Raw genomic sequence first — 21647 nt, forward strand, 5'->3', positions numbered from 1 at the left:
TTCCCCCAGTTGGCCCTGACCCAACTAAATTCACAGAGGAAGGAAATATCGCTGTTGTTCTCAGGATGAACTATTTTTGTCTCGATAGCACAGAAGGGAATTCAACGGTAAGAGAGCAAAACAGGATCAGAAATTAGTGCAAGGAGTTTTTCCAATTTACTTTATGTAATGTGTTGTTTATGACAGTTGTTACACACAATTTGCAATCTAAAAAAAGATGTGTGGTGTAGTTAAATAATCTGCTTCTAAAGTCCTTGCTTACAAGAGAAACACAAAGACGAACAAATTAGTGGTGAAATGTTCACATCATTCTCAGCAACTAAAACCACAACTCTGAGTTTCATGATAAAGAAAAGACAGACAGATAGAGGTGGGGGGGGTATATAAGCCACAGGATATGGGGGGGGTGGAGCAGCAGGGGAGCAGGAGGTCTATAGATGTGTGTCGAGCAACGAGCCCACGGCTTTGGTGTTCAGCTGTCAGCGGCCACGGAGACTGACGCAAGCTAGCGGAGGAAGGGGGACTGGCACGGAGCAGAACAAGGCTCTCGGCAAGACAATCGGAGCAGGAAGCGAGGAAGGAAAGGGGCTTTCACCCCGGAGGAAGACTGGCAAACTGGTTGGGATTGTGACAAGACAGCCACACAGTAGCTGCAGAGACCACCCATTGTAAGAGCATCAAACACACACATGCGCTTAAAGAGTGAGGGAGAAATACTGGGTAATCCAGAGGGACTGAAACTCTCTTTAGGTTAGAGGCTGTGTATTTGTAGATTGATAAAAGAAACCAATGTAAAACTTGGTTTTTCTTTTATTTCATTAGATTTCTGTGGGTAGGAAGGTGAAAAGAGAAGTGGATATTCCCCTCTTCCTCTTTTTGAAATACTGTATTTTTTCTCTGCTTTATCTGCACATCTTCTGCACTCACAGCCCATAAGGACGCATTAAGGAGGTAAGAGAACCTACATCTTCTAGACAGAATACTTTATCTAACAACAGTTGTGACAGACCTAATTAACATTATTTTCCTCGCAGTATTGTATATGTTGGTTGCCATAGCTCCTGCTCTTGGTCTGGTTGTTATTCTATTCAATGTAAAGACAGCACACCAGGCAGATATACTGTCAGACAGGAGGGGGATGCAGTCTGTTGTTGGAGGCATTCATCACTGTGTGGGAGGTATATCTCTGCAGTTGAACTGAATTAGAAGTCCTACCATGGCTAACTGAGACCGTGTCTTAAGGTGGTGAAATAGAGTTAGGCAAGTTTGTTTCTGTTAATTGCACAAAACGAAGCGTATGCTGCAGAAAGTGGTAGAAAACTAAATCTTCACACAGTGTTTCCTCTTTATGTCATTTATTTATATGACTTTTCTGTGTGTTTTCCCTTCATCTACTTAATCTGTGTATCAATCCAACCCTCATCATATCTCTTACTCACAGTTTCCTGAAGGTCCACTGAAGAGAGGAAGATGAACGCCACCCTGTCGAACACTTCCATCAAGTGTGTTCGTGAAACCGGCGTCACAGCCGTGGTTTTCCCCTGTCTGTACAGCATCCTCTTTATAGTCGCCCTCATACTCAACTCCCTGGCCGCATGGATATTCTTCAGCATCCCCAGCACCTCCACATTTGTCGTCTTTCTAAAAAATGTGGTAAGACTTTCAGATTTTGGCTTTAAAATGTGTTCGCCAGTGTGGAGTAAAACTAATAAATCCCTCATTACCAGGTGGTGGCTGACCTGCTCATGACTCTGACCATCCCTCTGAGGGTCCTCAGTGATGCAGGTGTCGGTTCCTGGAAGCTCCGCGCCTTCCACTGCCGATACTCCGCCGTCCTCTTCTACATCACCATGTACATCAGCATCCTCCTGCTGGGCCTCATCAGCCTGGACCGCTACCTGAAGATAGTCCGGCCCTTCGGGAAGTGCGCTCTGCAGCGGGTCCGTGTCGGCCAGGTGCTGAGTGCGGTTATCTGGGTGGTGATGCTCTCTCTTGCGCTGCCCAACGTTATCCTGAGTGATCAGCCACCCCGGGTCTCTGGAGGCCGACTGAAGTGCACGTCCATGAAGAGCAAAGCTGGCATGCTGTGGCACGAAGGATTCAACTACTTCTGTCAGGTAAATGTTGAAGGAAGCTGTAGTTTACAAAATTGGGTTATTTGCTTTCAAACCAAGATTAAGGGAAGATCAGTACAACACTCATGTATGGTAACATAAAGCTTGAGCCAGATAGTGGTGAGCTAAGGTTAACATAAAAACTGGACCTGGAAACGGAGGTAACAGCTAGCCCAGCTCTGTAAGAAAGTAACAAAATAAAAAAATAACAACATACAAACAGAAGTGGTAAAAGTATTATATTTGCAAGTATTGGCTAAATATTTGGATTAAAAAACTACTCTATCAAGTAGTAAAAGTATTACTAGAAGTATTGATGAGGCTTCTTTACTGCAGTAAAAGTGAAAGGGAAAATTCTCGGAAATGCACTCACAATATAGAAGTGAGAAGTGATTTCTCTAAAGTACATTTTAAATGTGCAAAGCTAACCGAATGTAACGTTTTATTTAGGAGACTTTTAGACTTAATCCGTCTAACGACAAAAATAAATTGGCAATGTAAGCTGTTTCACTTTCATCTGTATCGCTACAAGTCCTCCCAGTCATCAAGAGAAATCACATCTGCTAGACGCCTCTTCTCAGATGTGGAGTTTCCACTTTTACTAGTTTTATGTCATTTTACACCTGTCGTGCGTAGAATTCACAGAGGGACGCGCCAAATAATACATAGTGTCCCTGCCATTGAGGTTAAAATTGCTCCTGATGATTGAAAAAGAAAAACTGATGATTCCCTCCAATGTATCAAAGATTAAGTAAGGAGGTTGTTTCAAAATGCAAGGAGTGCAAAGTGCAGATACTACTGTTAAAATCTGAGAAGTGGAAGTAAAACGTTGTCAGAAAAATAATACTCAAGTAAAGTGCTGATGAATGAAAACTCTACTTAAGTACAGTAAGCAAATATTTGTACTTTGTTACTTTCCACCCATGTATATGATTATATACTCACCGGCCACTTCATTAGGTACGCCTGTACAATCTAATACAGTTCAATTTGCTTTTATGAAGTTTAGTTGTTGTTGAAGAATCAGAAGTTCGTAAATTCAATGATGTTTAATACTGAGGCCGTACTTAAAGGTGGTACTGAACTACATTATATTGAGATGTGTCTCTCATTGTTATCCTTACATACACGAGGGGGCCAGAGTATTAGAAACACCTCTGAACATAATGCAGCTCAGTACAGCCCCACCAATTATGAGGTTGATGCTGAAATATCATTGAATTAACACCTCTGCGACAGCTTAGAAAGAAGCCTGTACGTTACAGGCAACATATAAGCAAGTCTTAAGGCTGAGCTGGTGTATTGGATTACATTAGATGTCTCAGGTGTAGCTAATGAAGTCGCCGGTGAGAGTATACCGAGGTGATATATCATTTTAATGGTTTGAATTTTGCACAGATGAAACTGTTGACCTATTAATTTCTCATGCACTGATGAAAATATAGATAAGAAGCTGTGAAAACTCCCCGTCTTGCTAAATGTTTTGTTTACATGAACTTTGCAGGTGGTTTTCTGGGGCACGCTGGCCCTGATGGTGGTTTGCTACACTTTCATCAGCAAGAAAGTCTATGAGTCGTACAAAGCCTCAAAGAGCAAATCTCAAGCTGCCAGTCGCAGAACCAAGGCGAAGGTGTTCGTGGTGGTGGGGGTGTTTTTCATCTGCTTCGCCCCCTTCCACTTCGCCCGCGTGCCCTACACTCTGACCCAGACGGGCAGCATGGCGAGTCACTGCCGGGCCCAGAACGCGCTCTACATCGCCAAGGAAACCACCCTGTGGCTGTCGGCCACCAACGTGTGTCTGGACCCGCTCATCTACGTGTTCCTGTGTAAGGTGTTCAGGAAAAGACTGACAGCTGCACTCTGTTACAAGCTGGTCCACAAAGGTACCATGGAGTCTCCCACATTGACGTCAACTCAAGTGGAGATGTCACAGATAGGCCAAAGTAACCGACTGTCATACAACGGGATGCCACAGTAACACACAGGACAATGTACAATGGGACACAATAACTGTCAGGGTGTGAAGAGGCCTGAAAGAACGTGTTATTTTACTTGTAAATAGCATTTTATTTTGAACATTGAGGTTAATGCATGAGTGCAACATGTCTGGATGGGTCACGCAAACAATGACTGTTCTCGATACAGCACTAACCACCGGTCACATTTGTTTGCTAAGTCATCCAAACACATTTCCTTCATCGTGCTTTCTATCATGTTCCACTTCCTCCACTCTAATCTCGCTCAAACTGCACTTTCCCTCCACCAAACTTTGGCTTAAGGGTACAAAAGTCGAGCATGTAATCATGCACAACACACACAATGTGACCAGGGACTGAATGATAACAAAAGCAGGGGGAAAAGGACTTCCACAGACACATCTTTAAGCCATAACGTCTGTGTATAAATAACAATAACCATAATGATAATAAAAGTCATATTTTAGATACTACAATTGCACATTGTTTCACTTTTATACATTAAATCTCTTAAGTTATATTAACAGAGCTCAAACAAGCACCTTTTTTTCTCTGTGAAACTAGTATGCGGAAGTCAAAGCTGATAAATAAAAACTAGCAGACTGCATGGCTTTGCAACAATTACAAGCCAATAACAATAGAAGATAAAACCAGTTGCTTCACCACAGTGCTGCTGATGTAGATGTTGATATGATTCATAGCTCACAACATGCTCAAGCACATTTAAAATATCATGAAAAAGTCATATGCATCAAGTGAAAATAAAGATAACGTTATCTTGGTCAGTACGATCTTGCACAAGGTTAGGTTTTCAATGAAACTTAAATGCAAACAAAATCTAACAACGCCCTGCAAACCTGCAAGTAGCCGTGCATAAGTATTGCACTACATCATTGCCTCATTAAATTTCAAATTGAACAAGAGGAGGAAAAAAAACGAAGAATTGGAATAAATTGACTTTTTCCAACACTGCAAGACGGGTTTCAGGACATTCACAAACTGGTTCTGCAGGATTAATGTCACCTCCCACCTGATTTACACTGGTCTCTGCATGTGGCTCTGATTAATGTAATAATGAAATATGATCTCCCTCCATCCCACACTCTGTCCGCCACGACAGAAGCTGATATTTGGGCAGGAAATTAATGAGCTTCACGACGGTCGGAGCGGCTACACTGCAGCCGAGGGGAAGGACCGTTCGTCACCCTCAGATTAAATCCTCTGACAGATGACCCTGCAGTGGTGAATTATATGAAATTCTAAATGACATTCATGGAAATTAAATAAACCCTAGAGATAGTGTTGCCGAGCAGTATATGCACAGACACAAGTTGGGGACAGAAGAGAGCTGGATAAACAGGGGGCAGGTGGAGGAGGGGGCTGACAGTTTCATATTACTTGATGTGTGCGAAGGGCCTAATGGAACAAGCTTGCAAAACATAGAAACCTGTCAAGACTACATGACAGTAAGCAGAGGTTTATAAACAGTTTCATGACACAGAGAATTGGCTTTAAAGCAGCTTATCAAAGCTTTGACTTGGGCTTTAGGTTCAAATAAATCATATTGAGACATATTAATTTGTTAAATCTTCTAGAAAAAAAAGAATCAGAACAGGCACACCTTATTCCTCTCAACACCTCAGGTAAAACTGAAAACTAGAAAATCCACTATGAGGTCAAGTCTCTGAAATCTGTAATAATCAATATTGGCCACTAGGGGGAAGAAAAGCCTGGAAGAAAATGCATTGGGATTTCTTTTCCCCTAGAGGCGGAACTTAAATACAATTTATGTTACAAAAATAATTATGACTACAGAGTTTCAAGAATATATTGCCAGGCTGTTCAATAAGCAAGATATTTAACCGACATTGTACAGGAGCAATAGGTTTTTTTTAAGGTTTATCAGTGTTTTTACACTACTAATTTAGCATTGCTTTTTTTGAACAAGGAAACAGGACAAAAAGTTAGAAAGGGGACAAAACCTGATGCAGCAAAACCAGTATTTTGTCACTGTCTTGGACTCTTCTCAAAAACTGGGTTTTATCTACATTACCATAAATGCAAACTGACCACAATCAATTCGGCCACTGTGTTCTGCAAATAGTTAATGAAACTATTTTATGTAACTTTATGGGTATGTTATCTAAGAGAGTGAGGAGGAAGTGCTAATGGTTTTTGACAAAACAACATAACAGAATATTACAACAGAAAAACGAGATTAAGAGTATTTACTTTAAACGAACGTGTTAACATTTACAACACAAGTTCAGTTAACTCCATACCAAAGAAGTGCATACAGGAAGTAAATTACGATAGCAAACTCTTGGCTAGCTAAGAGCAGCTACAGCTAACGTTAGCCCAAGGCACACTTAATATAACACAATTAGGCCTAGCTTACGTTCAGCTCACAAGGCTAACTTACAGTTTTAATGCCGCTCCTTTGGCCAGTCTTCATCGTCCTCCTCCAATTGTGGAAAAACGAGTCTCCACCACATTAGCAATAAGCATCCTCATTGCTGGAATTAGCTGTCTTTGTCACTGATATTAATAATGGACTTTTAAGTTTATCTTATAACAAAAGTAATGCAGTCCATAATAATAATAACTTGTTGTGTTCCAATCAATAGTTTGAACACAATTCACATACTACAAAAGTTAATTATGTTTATGCCGTCCTACATGTTCAATCAGACTGGTAATGATATGAACACACCCACTCAAATTGGTTAGTTTACTTTTGTATATAAACCAGATTGATGTATCCATATGTATGACTGTGTAAGTATTTTTTGTTGTTTTTTGTAATAAAAGCCTTTAGGGAGCGTTTAATAAAGGTGCATGTCTCTGGGTGTAAACCCCTTATTATAATACCATACAGCCATTTAAAGCTCTCTGGGAAAAGCAGAACACAGTAGTCATTCTAGCAACTCAACTGATAAACTTCTAAGCTCGTGGCATGGGTAACAAAAGTTAAGGTATATGTCTACAAAAATGACAGTATATGGTCTACAACAACATGAAACATATTGACGCTTTCGCGCGCTCAAGTTAAGTACAAGCACGCGCCGAGATAAACACCGGATGCAAAGCCCTATTTGTACAAGCCACGAGCTACAAGGCTACAAGGCTAACGCCACGTGACTGCTGGGTCATGTGATCGAGCTACGTCTTCTTCGCTGCCGTCAACTTTTCCTCCCGCATATCCCAAACAAACGAACATGGCGGACGTTGAAGAGCGGCGGAGTCTGCTTGGAAATGAGGGCGATGTGTCGCATAGTGACAGTCAGTCTGACGGGACCCGGGAGACGCCGAGACCTGGGAGACCGCTGCCGGCTATCTGCGACCCCAGCCACCTCCTGCACCGAGTGGTTATCCTGGTTTTCATGTGTTTCCTGGGATTCGGTGAGTACTAAAAAACACATAACAATAACTTCCCTAAGCGTCGTGAATGGGTATTGTCGAGATTTGGGACTAAGTTAAATAAGTTACATGTGTTCGAAAGCTTGCATTGTCGTTGCTCTTTGTTGCTCATTTAGAAATGCAGTATTTTTATGAATGAAGTCTGTTAATTTAGTTTATTTGTTCCAGGAAGCTACTTCTGTTATGACAACCCAGCTGCACTTCAAACTCAAGTCATTCAGGTAAGTCATGGTCATTAAATGCAAAGTTGTACACCAGAATGCTATATACAGTAATTCAGATACATGGCTGAGACACAGTCCTCCTTTAGAGATACATGGAAGAGAGATAGGCTTCTGCATTTAGATAGGCATCTTTGCATCGTGAAATCTGCATTATAATCCAACCAGAACAGTCAAGTTAACATCCTCCTATGCTGCCATTAAAGGATATTATTTAAAGTCCACACACTATAGACTACCATGTGTTTCAAAGGGAGATTGAAAACTATTTAAGTGACGGACAAGAATCTGATATGTTTCCTCCCTGACTGTGCCAGGATCTGAACCTGAACACTGCAAAGTTCATGCAGCTGTACGCCTGGTACTCCTGGCCCAACGTGGTCCTCTGCTTTTTCGGGGGATTCCTTCTAGACAGGGTTTTCGGCATCAGGTACGGAGACCAACAAGTCACGTTTACTTCGTGTTTGGTGAAATTGAACAGCTTAAGTGCTTGTTATCTTGCTAAGTGTCATCTTTCTTTATGATCTTTTGTTTTTTTTACAGGCTAGGAACTATCCTCTTTTCGCTCTTTGTCTGTGTTGGACAGGTAGGTTTACTTTGAAATCTAGGCATGAAAGGCATTACATAAAAGAGAGAATATGATAACGTGTGTTGAATAATCTAGATATCAATCAATCTGGAAGTTTTCTTGGTTGTATTTTAACTTCTGCACAGGTAATATTTGCGACTGGAGCTATAGTGAATCGTTTCTGGCTTATGGAAGTTGGACGTTTCATATTCGGGTGAGAGCATAATTTGGATTCTCTGTCAAAACCTTTTCAATTTATGCACATAATCTAACAAGTTTATATACCCCTGGCTGTCTTTCTGCACTATTACACCTTTATGTTATCACCAGAAATCCTATATCTTTAACCAGGAAATTATAAATAAATTACCCCTAGACAATCTGCATTATCTGTCCATAGTCCATGGTGTGGCCAAAACTAGTTTTCTGCTAAATAAAAGCTGTTTTCTTTCCTTCTGCAGTATTGGAGGCGAGTCCTTGGCTGTGGCCCAGAACACATATGCAGTCAACTGGTTCAAAGGAAAGGAGCTCAACCTTGTTTTCGGCCTTCAGCTGAGCATGGCTCGACTGGTAAGACCACTGCCCACGAGACATGAAGTAATGAAATTAATAGGTAATACAGCATGTGAAGCTTTATTCACCCTCTTCTCTACTCGTCTCAAGGGCAGCACAGTGAACATGAACATCATGGGCTGGGTGTACAGCCAAATCGTAATCCTCGTTGGCTTTCCTGGACACACTGCACTGGGAGCATCTCTCATGATAGGTAAAAATATAGTTTACTATTTTGTGCTTCAGTCAGGGAGACGCTTTGAAATTGCCAAGTGTTTAACATTACTACTCAGGTTACATGTTTTCTGCCTCGAATACGAGCTCTTTCTTCCGCGACTGCTGATCTCGGATAACACAGCCAGCTGAGACAGAAAGAAGAAGTGGAACTAAAAGTGTGGCTGCCTGCTACAGATGAGTCACATGATGAGTTGGAAGAAGCATCACTTCTTAAAATTGTCTCAGTTCACTTCTTAGTGTGCTAAAGATACTTCCACTTATCTTGCAGTAAAAGTGTCCTTTAACAGTCTGTATCCACTGCCACTGTTGGTTAAACTTTAACCAGACCATTTGAGATAAATGTCAATAAAGAATCAATTAGCACTCCTCTGGTATCTTAATTTGAGCTGTTGGATTATCTTATCACCAAAATATAACTTTATTTTTTGTGTTTATTTAAGCCTTTTTAATTCCTTTTTCCTCTCCTTAGCTTCTGTAACCTGCCTGTTTTCACTCATCTGCGCCTTGGTGTTGGGATTCCTGGACAAAAGAGCAGAGAGGATCCTCCACAAGGAACAAGGCAACACAGGTAATGAATTCTGTCTTATCTTTTGTTTTTCCTCTTTGGCCTCATCTGTCAATAGCTACCAGAGTCACAGTCTGTGTGGGGAGTGGACCATGACAGTCTGTGAGGCCACGTTTTGTTTTTGTTGTTATCTGCTTAAACTCCCACTCTCCCTAGACAGATCATTGGTTTCAGCACTTTCACTTCTGTTGTGTGTCTGCTGTCTAATGACGGGGGCAGTTCTTTTCAATGTGATGTGGTATAATCCTCCCTTTAGAGCTAATGGCATCTTTGTTAGGCTGTCAAATAGTAAATAATGCTCTCCAGCCGATCTGAATGTGTGTTTTCGTCCTGCATATTAGGTGAAGTGATCAAGCTGACAGACGTGAAAGACTTCCCCTTCACCCTGTGGCTCATCTTCATCATTTGTGTGTGCTACTATGTCGCCATTTTCCCCTTTATTGGACTGGGACAGTGAGTATTGCATCAGTACCATTTATCAATCACAAGCATTTACTGTCTCTTACATTTTCTGCATACCTGTGTATCATTAAACATCCTAATCCTAATTTCACATTTCTCATTTTATGTTACTTACCTATTTATTATGTTATATGCTTTGTCTGTCCTTTGTGTGATACGCCTGTAAAATCGAATCTTTTTATAATGTCTACGTCCATTTTTTTGACACTGCCATAGTGGTTAGTTCAATTATGCAGTGTGTTTTAACATTGAGGTCATTTTAGTGGTGTTGTACTGGACTCCTTTATGTGTGTAAATAGGATTTCAGTCTAATATAGCCCAGTGCAACATACCTTTTAACTTTAACTGTATTATTCATTCATGTCAGTGTATTAAGTTTAGATTACGAGAACAAGGAATAGTGATTTCCTTATATATTAACTGTTTTCAGCTTGGGGTTACAGCAGATGTAGTTTGTATATTGTATATGGCAGCAGGCCATTGCTTATGTTCTTAGTAATGAGGAAACCAGACACCCATCAGGTGTGGCAAAGTGTAGTAAGATATATACACAAGTCTTTGTAAACACAGACAAGCCATTCAGGTCCTTAGGTGTACGAATCGAACATTTCTGACATATGAACTCGAAACACCTCAAGGCTTTTGTTTTTTTGTAAAAAAAAAACATGCGATATGATATGATACAATACAATATGGCACGAGAGGTTATGATACGATACAATATGTTCTGATACGATATGGTGTGATATGATATAATACGATACAGTGCGATATTGTGCGATGCGATATGGTGCGATACCATATGATTGCATGTGATATGGTGAGAAAGGATAGGATATGGTGCAATACAATATGACATGGTGCATTACGATGTGACATGGTGCGATGCAATATGATGTGATACAATATGATACGATATAATATGGTGCGACGCGATGGTGCGATACCATATGATTCAATGTGATATGGTGAGAAAGGATAGGATATGGTGCAATACGATATGACATGGTGCGTTACGATATGATATATGACATGGTGCAATACGATATGATACAATACAATATGATACGATACGACATGATATGATATGGTGCGATAAGATATGATATACAATATGATGTGGTGCAAAACGATATACGATACAGTGCGATATGATACGATGCGGTGCGATACGACATATGATACGATCTTTACGATACAATAAATTGTTATAAAACGTTTCAATGCGATTCGATACAATACACTTTTATTGTCCCTGTAGGAAAATTTGTCTCAGACTCGAATGCTGCTCCCCTATAGCTATCTCCACTGCAATATTTTAAATAAATAAACCAAAGAAAAACATGCTGTTCGCTTCCCAAACAAGGTCATATAATGGTACATGTTAGTTGGAATTAAATAGGAACAGTGCCTGTGTCAGAGGAAAGATTCAACAGTGCAACCCAACAATGCAGAAATGGAGTCATAAATGGAAGGCAGTTTGACACATGGGTTTGCAGTGAAAGAAAACAATGGAAGCTCTCACAACCTGCATGTCCTTCTCTGAAAAGCACTCTCAAATCACTTAGTAACTGACATGTTTCTCCACAGAGGGCCAGCGCTTACGGAGCAAATTGTTGTTATGCAAATGGAGCAGAAAAAACAATGTATGGAGCACTGACAGCTACCTGCTCCAGGAGTCCACTTGATTTCTCCTTCTCTTGTGGTCACATCATTATAAAGGCTGAGCAGCACTCTCAAATATGAGCTCATCATGTTGTCTTTTTATTTACAGGGTGTTCTTCATTGAAAAATTCAACTTCTCCCCTGCTCAGGCCAGAGCTGTCAACAGGTAACTCAGACCAGCTGTAGTCAACCATAGAGCCGTACTTACACTTTTATAGTCTGCCGGTAACTTTTTTTTCCTATCGTGTGAGGTGCATTTTTATTATTCCAGTGGATGACACGCTTAATTACTTTTGTTTTTTAGCATTGCAAGTGTTTGAGCTGAGAAATGTTCTGATCTTGCCTAATGTAGGGGTACTTGAAAGAGAAAGGAGCTAAAACGACATGTTTCAGATGGAGGATGAACTTGCTGGCTGCATAAAGGGCCGAGATATGATAATAAGGATTTTTATCTAACTGCGATACATGCAGAGCTCCTCTAGTGGAGTCCAAGAATCTCAAGATAGAGCTGGAAATGAGCACAACAATGCACCTTTTATAGATTGATTTTGATTCATGTCTTGATGCTAGTCTCTTCCATTCTCTGCCTCTCCCAGTATTGTGTACATCATCTCAGCGCCTGCATCTCCAATTCTGGGCTTTATGGTTGATAAGACGGGGAGGAATGTGATTTGGGTAATGATTGCTGTGGTTGCCACTCTTGCCGCTCACATGATGCTGGCCTTCACCTTCTGGAACCCATGGATTGCAATGGTAATGCTCCTGGCAACCTTTTGTAGTGTAACATATTTTTCTTATGTTATAAACTGTTGTCAGATGAATTGATATTAAGAAATTCTCTGGATAATTACTGACAGAACGTGTGTGTCCTTGCTTGTTTTCCAGTCCCTGCTGGGTGTCTCATACTCGCTACTGGCCTGTGCTCTGTGGCCCATGGTGGCCTTTGTGGTACCTGAGCATCAGCTGGGGACGGCCTATGGATTGTATGTACCTGTAGTGGCAGTAAAATGACTGATCTCATGCTCACAGTTAAAAGACATAGATAGATAGATAGATAGATAGATAGATGAATTATTGTTGGTTTTATTTGTCATTGTCACCAACAGCATGCAGTCCATACAGAACCTGGGACTCGCTCTCATTGCCATGGCAGCTGGATCCATCCTGGACACCAGAGGATACCTGGTTTTGGAAGTGTTTTTCTGCACCTGCATCTGCAGTAAGTTATCCTGCCTGTTTGTGTGTGGGTTAATGAGATTCAAGTCTTTCAAACTTGTGCTTGTGTACTTGTGCTTTTGAGAGACGTTATAATTCTCCACATTGTTTCCTCCCCTCATCTCATGCAGTTGCACTGATGACAGTTGTGATGCTGTACTTTGTGGATTATCTAAGAGGTAAGAATTAATTCTCCCACTTCTTCACTTCTCCCCCTCTCCTCTCTGCTTTCCAACCTCTCTTTTCTTCCTTTTTTCACTTTACTGACACTCTTCAGCACGCCTCTCTCCTTCAACCAGTCTCGCCCACTTCTAAACTCTCCGTTCTCCCTCTCTTGTTCCAGGAGGAGATCTGAACCGGTCAGCCTCAGCCAGAGCCAGACTCCAGAAAGAAGCCACTTCAGACGCAGAGTGAGTAGCTTCGACCCTTCACCCTCCATCATTTTTACGACCCACTTTACCCAACAATTAGACAAGCATCTCAGAAACATAATTACAAACCCACTCGTATAATCAAGCAGCACACAGGCAAGAGCTCCTGTACTCATTTGTTCAGGATGTGTCCTTAGCTGAACTTCCAGCATTCAATTGAATCCAAATTTATTGACTATAAATCTACTTTTTATTCAGCTCGAGTCTCTTAAGCATCCAGTGAGGTAAAAAAATAAACAAGTTCATAGATTGAGTGCCGTATTCACTGTGATAGTTACAGTTGATGATGTTTTCCTCAATAAGAGACTGTTGTTTTTATGGGTTTGATCTTTGATCCCGTATACTGTATTGAAGCCAAATGACTGGCATGCAGAGTTGCAGAATCAGGCCTCGTTTTACTGGTGTAAAAAGCTGGCAAGGTTCAGGAGTGCAAAGTGGTAAACAGAACACATTCCTGATAACGTGCTCACCGCCCTGCTGTGTCAGTGTGTCAGATCTCAGGATGTGCGATGGTGAAGCAGATTAAGTGAAACACCTCAAGCCTCTACTTTATTGTTGCTCCGTGCCAAATGAAAACTTGCCGGTTTATCGTTTTCAATGACTAATTGCCAGGAAAAGTCCGTCTGATATCGCATTAGTGCCGCTCTTCAACAGAGCACACAGAAAACTGACCGATGAGCTGCAGAGTCTGTGTGTCACCTGCTTGAAAACTGTCAACATGCGCACGACGCTGCTGCCGTCACAGATCATGTCGGCGGGATGATCGAGGCAGACGCTCCGTTACGTGAGGTGGCTTATAAGTGAGACTAATACTGGTGTCAGCCGAACCTGGTTAAAGCTGTGGCTACAGAAACAGAGCGGACATGACTTTAAAGTCCCAAAATAATAAGAAGTATGATTGTTAATTGTTTGTTTGAACATGAAAACACACTCAGTTTATCTGGTATAATTCCCTGCAATACATTTTAGTTTTCCCCAATATCGTGCAGCCCTAGTTCATATGTAGGTATTAAAACTTAAACAAAATAAAAACTGTCCTAACTACGGTTGTGAACAATGTCAAGAGAAAAGTTGAGTTTATGTTCTGGTCCATCTATGGTTTTGGTGGCCTACCTTGCGTCATCAGTGCTACGACATATTTTTAATTTGGTCACTGTGACCTAGATGTGCTGTTTCACTGTGCTGCAGCATTTCCTCCACCGAACCCCTTATAGAGGAAGTGGTTGCTATATACGCAGACCAGATGAGCACATTTATTTAGGTTTTAGTTTTCAGAGAATTATGGGTCTAGACTTAAAAAAACACAAATTTCCTGCTGGGTAAACCCACTTTCTGTTCTCACTTTTGGCACGAGAGTGGTCACACCTGTTTCTGCCTGTCCGTCTCTCTATTCATCTTATCTTTGTAATAGATAACAGTGTATACATAATGTGTTATATGTTACTTATGGCTTGTGCTGTGTGAAAACAGACTAATATTTCTGGTCCGTGTAAATGATATTTTCCAGATGATGATGATGATGGTGATGAAGGAAACACACATAGTCCTGGGCTTCAGAGCCAGCATGCTGCACTGTCCACCCCAGAGCTGTCAATCAACTGCCATGGGGCGGGACTGCGCTTCTGACTCCGCCCAGTGCTGTCACCTGTGGCTCTTCCCACCTGAACTGACTGTCTGGACCCAGCTTTACATAACCGACCCTGAATTCATAGCTTTTCACGTCCCTATGAGGACACGGACAAATGACACGTAACGGTTTGGACTCTCTGACTTCTCCGACATCTCCAATATCCACTCTCCACTGACGTGTGTGTATGTATGTGTGTGTGTGTGTGTGTGTGTGAATGCGTGTCAAACTTCAGCATGAAGTTTTGAAAGTAAATGAACAAAGTTGAGGTGCTTTTAAAGCGTTTTAACCTTTTTAAATGTTCAGCAGAAGACGAATCGTATTCTGTGAAAAGGTGCCTATAGCCTTTATAAAAAGTGCTTGATTTTATGACATGTTAATGCAACTACCACTATAGGACTCTTGTAATAATGAACTTGTTTTGTATGTAAAGGGGGAACATGTTTTTAAATGTTTTTTATACGTTCCTTTTTACAAATTGTTTTCAGCAGGACTCGCCGTGTTGCAGACGACTCAGCAGTTCATTTACGCACATATCGTTCGTCAGCACTCGCAAATAATTGCCAATCAAAATCTTCCTTACTGCACTCTCCTTTAGGCTGTGTGAGTTCATATTCAGTTTAATCATACGCCTCATTGACCTTTCACGCTGGATAATCTCAAAAAGAGCATATCTCTTTATTGTTAAAATTTTTATTGCTTAATTCTTTTATATCTTAATTCATTTATCTGCTCTTCACTGCTTTCAGGGGTTCATAAAAATTAATTTTCTGTTGCATCATCAAATGGCACATTACTATAACGATAAGAAAAAGAGAGAGGCTCACTTTTGAACGCAGTTACCCGTGTAATGATATTCAGAACTTTTTACAAATTGTTTTATTAACGCAACCTTTTTAAAGGCTCAGCTCCACATATAAATAATATGGACTGTGTTCTGCTCGTTTATCAAGCTCAGGTAATTAACTTGTTGTGAGCGATGCCCAAAACTTTTACTCACTTCATCTGAAGGATGAGACAAAATACTCGTGCAATATTTAAACTCTCACCATTCCAGTAGCTAGAAATAGATTTATCTCTCTGTGGTTTCATCAGGGTGCAGACTGTGGATGATAAACATTCACTACCTCAGTTGGTCAAGTAAATATTAAAGAGAACTCAGCTCAGTTACAAGTGAAACAGATTTAAACTTTCAAACAGGACGGGCAGTGAAAGGCTGATTTAAAAAAAAAATCTGTTTTAAAAGTTGTAATCTCGAAGATCTCAGTTTTGTTCTCTCTGGCGGCACCTATGGTGATAAACGGTTATTGCGGGAGCACACTTCCCAGATATCCAGACAGTGTCGCATGTGTGACGTCCACGGCTGGCTCCGGTTGTAACTCTTGATTTTCCTTTTTAGACTGTTTGCCTTCATCTCGAATTTGTTTCTTTTTCTTTGGATTTTCACTTATGTTTGAAGTTGTATCTGTAGTCATCGATCTTTCCTTTGTTTGTTCAGCCATAGTAGATTACTGTTTACTCGCAACACTTGCAGAGACCGGAAAAGCAGCCACGTAGCTCCGCCTACCCTCTCTGGCAGACCAACCACTGCTGGGTGATGGAAAACACATCACTAACTTGTCAGTCGCCACCGGCACGCAGTCCGTATTACTGCAAGGCTTTCATCAGTGGGCCATAGGCTCAGTCACCATTGTGTTACCTCATTCGGCGATTGATAGTGACCTAACAGACATTTATTTAAATGAAAATCTTCGAGTTTATGACTTTCAGTTACAAGGAAAATGCCCAGAACAAATAAGAATATGGTCAGTAGCTCTGAGTTAAAGGTTGTGATTGCACATTATAATGACCTCCGTGTCACACAGACGGATACATGCTGCTCTCCTGACGTGTCACTCATTTGCACTATGTTGTGACTTTGCTAACTCAGAATATTTGTGTTAAACTACAAATGCAGTGTATATGAGAAATTCCAAATCTGTTGTACAATCAGAGAGAGACTGGAAGGAAAGTCACTTTTTGTTTTTGTACAGCCAAATGACATCTGACATCAGGTTGTTCATGGAACAATGGCATTTAATTAAACACCTTTGTCAAAGCGTTTGAGTCCTTTTCTTATTGTACAACTCTTAAGTCATTTTCCCTGCCCTTAGCAACAGACTGCGGCTGACTGATGCTCGTGTTAATATACTTGTTCTTGTGTAAGAGCTGCCTGCAGAGATGATTAAAGATGGCGACATTATTATCCCTGCAGGATTAAAAGGCGACCCAGTAAACCAACAGAGGGTGAGCTTGCTAGACTAGCACCCATGTCTGCTTTTGGCTTACGCAACAGGTACCTCTCCAGGCTGGGCGCGCAGGTATGCACACGCACACTAATGATAAGACACAACTCAAGCATAAACCCATTCATTCACCAGCATACATTCATTAAAAATAAGCCATGGAGGCTTCATTTAACAGCTTCATTGTAAAATTAAACACTCTTCAACTGTCTTTTTCTCCCCTCTCAGCTCCCAGACCACTGCTCCACCCATCTGTCATCACTCGCCTACAGGAGTGTTCTGAAATGACGCCCTTCATTCAGCCGTCTGCCCCCTTCAGCGCTGTAGCTCTTTGGCTGCAGACAAGTATGCACTGAAACAGAGGATCCTTACAAAGTGTCCTCTTTTAAACAAGCACTTTATACCTTCAGGGTATTTTTAACCTTCATATGAGTGATTGTTGTTCTGGGGATTTTTTTTGACTTAAATTATCACTAGAGAGATTTATTTTTGGATTTATGAAGTTCAGTTGGTTGCACACTTGAGGTGTTTGCCTCTTTGTAGAAACCACACGTTATTTCTTTGTTTGACTGGTTCTTTAAAGTGCCACGGTGACTTTTCTTTTAGAGGCTCTACCTTCTGCAAACGACAGAGGGCGCCAATTCACTCAAATGTTTATTGTTGCCTCCAGGCCAGAGTATCATTGCTTTTTAATAACCACCTACAGCAGGCTCAGCATGTGCAATATCAGTAAGTGCCTTTCCTTTTGCTGGTCCTTTATGTTTTATAGATTGCAATAAGTTAGAGGACATCATAGTGTACAAAAGGCCTTACAAGTCCGTGACTTCTGTGACCTGTTGAGTGTTTCCTCATATTATATTTTAAATAAAAAATGAGTTATTAAACACAGCTTGTAGGTGGTTTGTAAAGCCCACTGAATCATCATGGTAACTATCACTTCTATGTTAATGCGTGCTCTCTGCCATCCGGGCCTGTTAGTGCTGCCTTCCCCCTCCACACACACACGCTTTGCTGCACCACTCCTCATCAACAGCCAGGCACGGAGGATCTGACGGTGCGTATCAGAGCCCCAAAAGTGGAGATGATCAATGTAGAATTTCGAACTGACTTCAGGCGTGCAGGCCCTGAACTTGACCATAACCACGTTTAACAGATGACAGTCTTTGGGGTCGTAAACCCTCACAAACAAATAGGGTAGGAAACAAGGGGTGTGCAGGGACTTGTTGCGCGCACGTGCTGTCCGCGAGCACCTTCATCATGGAGCAATAACACGTCGTCGAGGAGGAGGAGGTTTCATGAACCCCAAACGGCAACTTGCAGCGGGGCAGAGATTTCAAAGCACGCAGTAATTTTGTTGATCACACCTCTGTGTGCAAAGAGCGCGAGATTTTTGTGCTGGGATGCACGAGAGCACAGTGCAAGGAAGCTGTGCGCGAGAGACCAAGATCGAGCTGCAGTGGAAATTAAGAAAAAGTTTTCTTCCCGATGAGAGGCGACAAATCTGGGAGGAGAGCGCCTCCACGGTGAGGTCAGATGGATGACTGTGCTCCAGTGGCGCCTCCTGACGCACAGACCCCCAAGCAGAACACCGTTTTGACTCACACCCCACAAAAAACCAAATGGCTGTAGGCCACCAAAGGTAGTATGTAGTAAGTCACTGCAGATGTGGAGATGCCCTGTCAAACAGATGAGCTCAGAAGTTTTATTTCAAGGCCCTGTCACATAACGTGAACTAGACCGCTTCTTATATTGCCTCGTCGGACTGCCGTGTAGGGGTGACGTGTTTAGTAAAAACACAACAAATATTTGATCGACTTCTGTCTTTGACACAACACAAAACCTCTGGGCCTATGTTCTTACTATTCACAGGACGCACCGGTAAGATGCATAGAGGCACATGTTGACCCCCCCCCCAAATAAATAAATAAATAAAATAAAATAAATTAATAAAATAAATTAATAACAATAATAATAATAGATAAAGGAAGTTGTAGTCCCCCATCACCACTGTTACAATGAAATAATAACCTGGGATACTAGTGTGCGATCGCCCTTCCCCAGGGAGAAGGCGTGCAGAATAATTAATGCTGTGATTACAGCCGATCGCCAAGTTAAACGACACCGTCAGCGCACGCTGTATAAAAGCGCGCGCACGTTCAGCGTCCCATTGGCTGCGAGGATTTTCCAAGTGTGGTCTCTCTCCGGCTGCTCCCGACTCACTTCTCACTTCATCCCTGTCTGTGTCACCGCGGAGGGAGGCAGACAGACAGAGAGCTCGTCATGCTGAGGAACGGCACTTACAGGTTAGTGCTCATCACAGTCATGCATGTAATGCAACAGTGTTTATTAAGGTGAGAAGACAAGCTCCTGCAAAGGCTGCCTAGACATGCTCTGCTGATGAGTGATACAATCCTGCATGACGTTTTCTACTACGTGCAGCTGGACAGAGAGCAGGACAGGCTGTCCACTTCACGCACGGGTTATTATATGTCATATCTAGAGAGTTGTTGTGTCCTAACTTGAGCGGTGTCCTTCCAGGAGCATGTACCAGGGGGAGGAGGCGAGGCTGCGCAGCGGGACTCTGGCTGTGGCTCGGGAGAGGAAACATCTTGCTCTGTGCATTAATAACCAGGTAAGATGCATTCACATGACAAATTAGAGCATTTCGTTAAACTAGTTTGTATGTATCTGTCCACCGCTCTGAAAAAATATTGCCAGAGGATGATGGTCCCTTTTGGTGAGGGAACATTTCAGCAATGATGTAATTCACTTTGTGATCTTTTTATAGTAAGTTGATGCTTGGTCTGCTCGTGCAAGTCTCTCCCATGGGGAAAAACGAACCAAAATACCTTCCAAATATTGAATGATGATCCTCTGCAGTATGACAAAGCTTCTCGGCACATCCCCCTGTGGTTTAGCAGCTGGAGATACGACAGAGAGGCATCAGCACCATGGACAGAGAAACTTTACCTAAACCCTCCCCCCTTCCCTTCTGTGTAGCAACATTAACTTCTTTTAATTTCTCTCCCCTCTTTCAGACATTCAGTCGCACACTTGACTGCGTGCAATATGTGTTGGGAAATTGCTTTTTCATGTTGGCTTTAGGCCACTTAAAGATTTTTGTCATGGCAGCAGCTGAAAAGGTCTCATTAATACTACATAGCATAGCTCCTGCTATAAACGCCTTCATTATCAGCACGGAGCAGGGAGGGCATATAGAGCTGAACTTCTCATCTTCTCAGAGCTCATGTGTGGGGATATAAAAAACACGAGACTGACAGTTTCAGAAGAGAAAAAGTTGTAATCGTCTTCTTCATGTGAAGCCGTTCAGCTGGAGTCATCCTCAACAGATGATGTCGTCTTGTGTGCTTGAGCAAGCGTAGGTGCACAAGTTCACCTGGTTGCATGGAGCTTCTGAATATTTAATGCCAGTGATGTAGTGTTGCGCATTATCGGCGGCTGGGGATATTGAGCGCGCGAGCCCTGAAAGCACTGTTCCATCACAGCTTTTGACTTACTCTGCAATATATTATGATGGTGCAACAACCCCCTTCCAACACACACACACACACACACACACACACACACACACTCTCTCTCTCTCTTGTTCCATGCATGTTCCTTTTAACTTCCTCATTTTGCCTCCAGATTTGTTCCAATCCATTCCATGTGCACCACCTGCGGTTGAATTCCATTACCGCTTTCCCCCCCCAAAAAATGAGACTCTGTGAGACGTCATGTCAGAGTTCTGCCGAGGAGGACACTCAGAAGAAGCCCGGTAATTGGCGTGTGAAATATGACTGAGGCTACAAATGCAGGTTATTGAATATGGAGGCTTGTGTCCGCGCATGTGATGCAGATTCATCGTCGAGGCGTGAACCCCCCACCCTGAGAAACCCATTAATCTACACAGCTATTACCCCATAATCAATGGGACAGCTGAATTTTATGGCTGCAGGTCCTGGTTGTTAACCATTTTACACAGAGCTTATTTAAACAGCATGCTGCAGGCGGGGGTCACGTTTTAATGGGGTTAAGCATGAAATATACAGAGCAGGCGACATTGTTGACACAGCACTCCCTGATATCATTCATCAATATCATGCACGAAGCCTCTTGTTGCTCCTAATTCAATGAAAATGCACAGAAATCAAACACACACGGGCGTCTTATACACCCCGTGACAGCTCACTAACACAAACCGTGGGAGTCAGACACAGATGCGGCCTGCTGTAATATATAGAGGGATGTACATGGTGGGAGTGTGTTGCCAGGGAAGGGTGTCATATTTCAGAAGTGCATTATCTTC

General features: G+C 42.0%; 2 protein-coding genes across 3 annotated transcripts; both read left to right on the forward strand.

Moving 5' to 3' along the window:
• The first annotated feature begins 477 nt into the window (after positions 1 to 477).
• LOC138596955 (P2Y purinoceptor 13-like) lies at positions 478 to 4610 on the forward strand. 2 transcript variants are annotated; one of them, XM_069668442.1, is made up of 4 exons: positions 478 to 668; positions 1442 to 1653; positions 1728 to 2117; positions 3619 to 4610. In XM_069668442.1, the coding sequence occupies exons 2-4, from the start codon at positions 1471 to 1473 to the stop codon at positions 4090 to 4092; spliced, it is 1047 nt and encodes a 348-aa protein (XP_069524543.1). In that variant the 5' UTR covers positions 478 to 668; positions 1442 to 1470; the 3' UTR covers positions 4093 to 4610. The 2 variants fall into 2 exon arrangements, with proteins under 2 accessions (XP_069524543.1, XP_069524544.1); XM_069668443.1 differs by lacking the exon at positions 478 to 668 and having other exon boundaries at positions 1129 to 1653.
• Positions 4611 to 7307: 2697 nt separating this feature from the next.
• mfsd1 (major facilitator superfamily domain containing 1) lies at positions 7308 to 17147 on the forward strand. The gene is made up of 16 exons (XM_069668094.1): positions 7308 to 7492; positions 7679 to 7731; positions 8049 to 8161; positions 8275 to 8317; positions 8446 to 8513; positions 8761 to 8869; positions 8963 to 9065; positions 9558 to 9656; positions 9995 to 10106; positions 11890 to 11946; positions 12377 to 12533; positions 12666 to 12763; positions 12887 to 12999; positions 13127 to 13174; positions 13339 to 13405; positions 14934 to 17147. Exons 1-16 carry the CDS (start codon positions 7309 to 7311, stop codon positions 14935 to 14937), a joined length of 1428 nt encoding a protein of 475 aa, XP_069524195.1. The 5' UTR covers position 7308; the 3' UTR covers positions 14938 to 17147.
• The last annotated feature ends 4500 nt before the right edge of the window (positions 17148 to 21647 follow it).

Source organism: Semicossyphus pulcher, unplaced genomic scaffold (assembly GCF_022749685.1).
Source record: "Semicossyphus pulcher isolate SPU_LCO1_2020_fin unplaced genomic scaffold, fSemPul1.0.p SCAF_19, whole genome shotgun sequence".
Taxonomy (NCBI): Eukaryota; Metazoa; Chordata; class Actinopteri; order Labriformes; family Labridae; genus Semicossyphus; species Semicossyphus pulcher.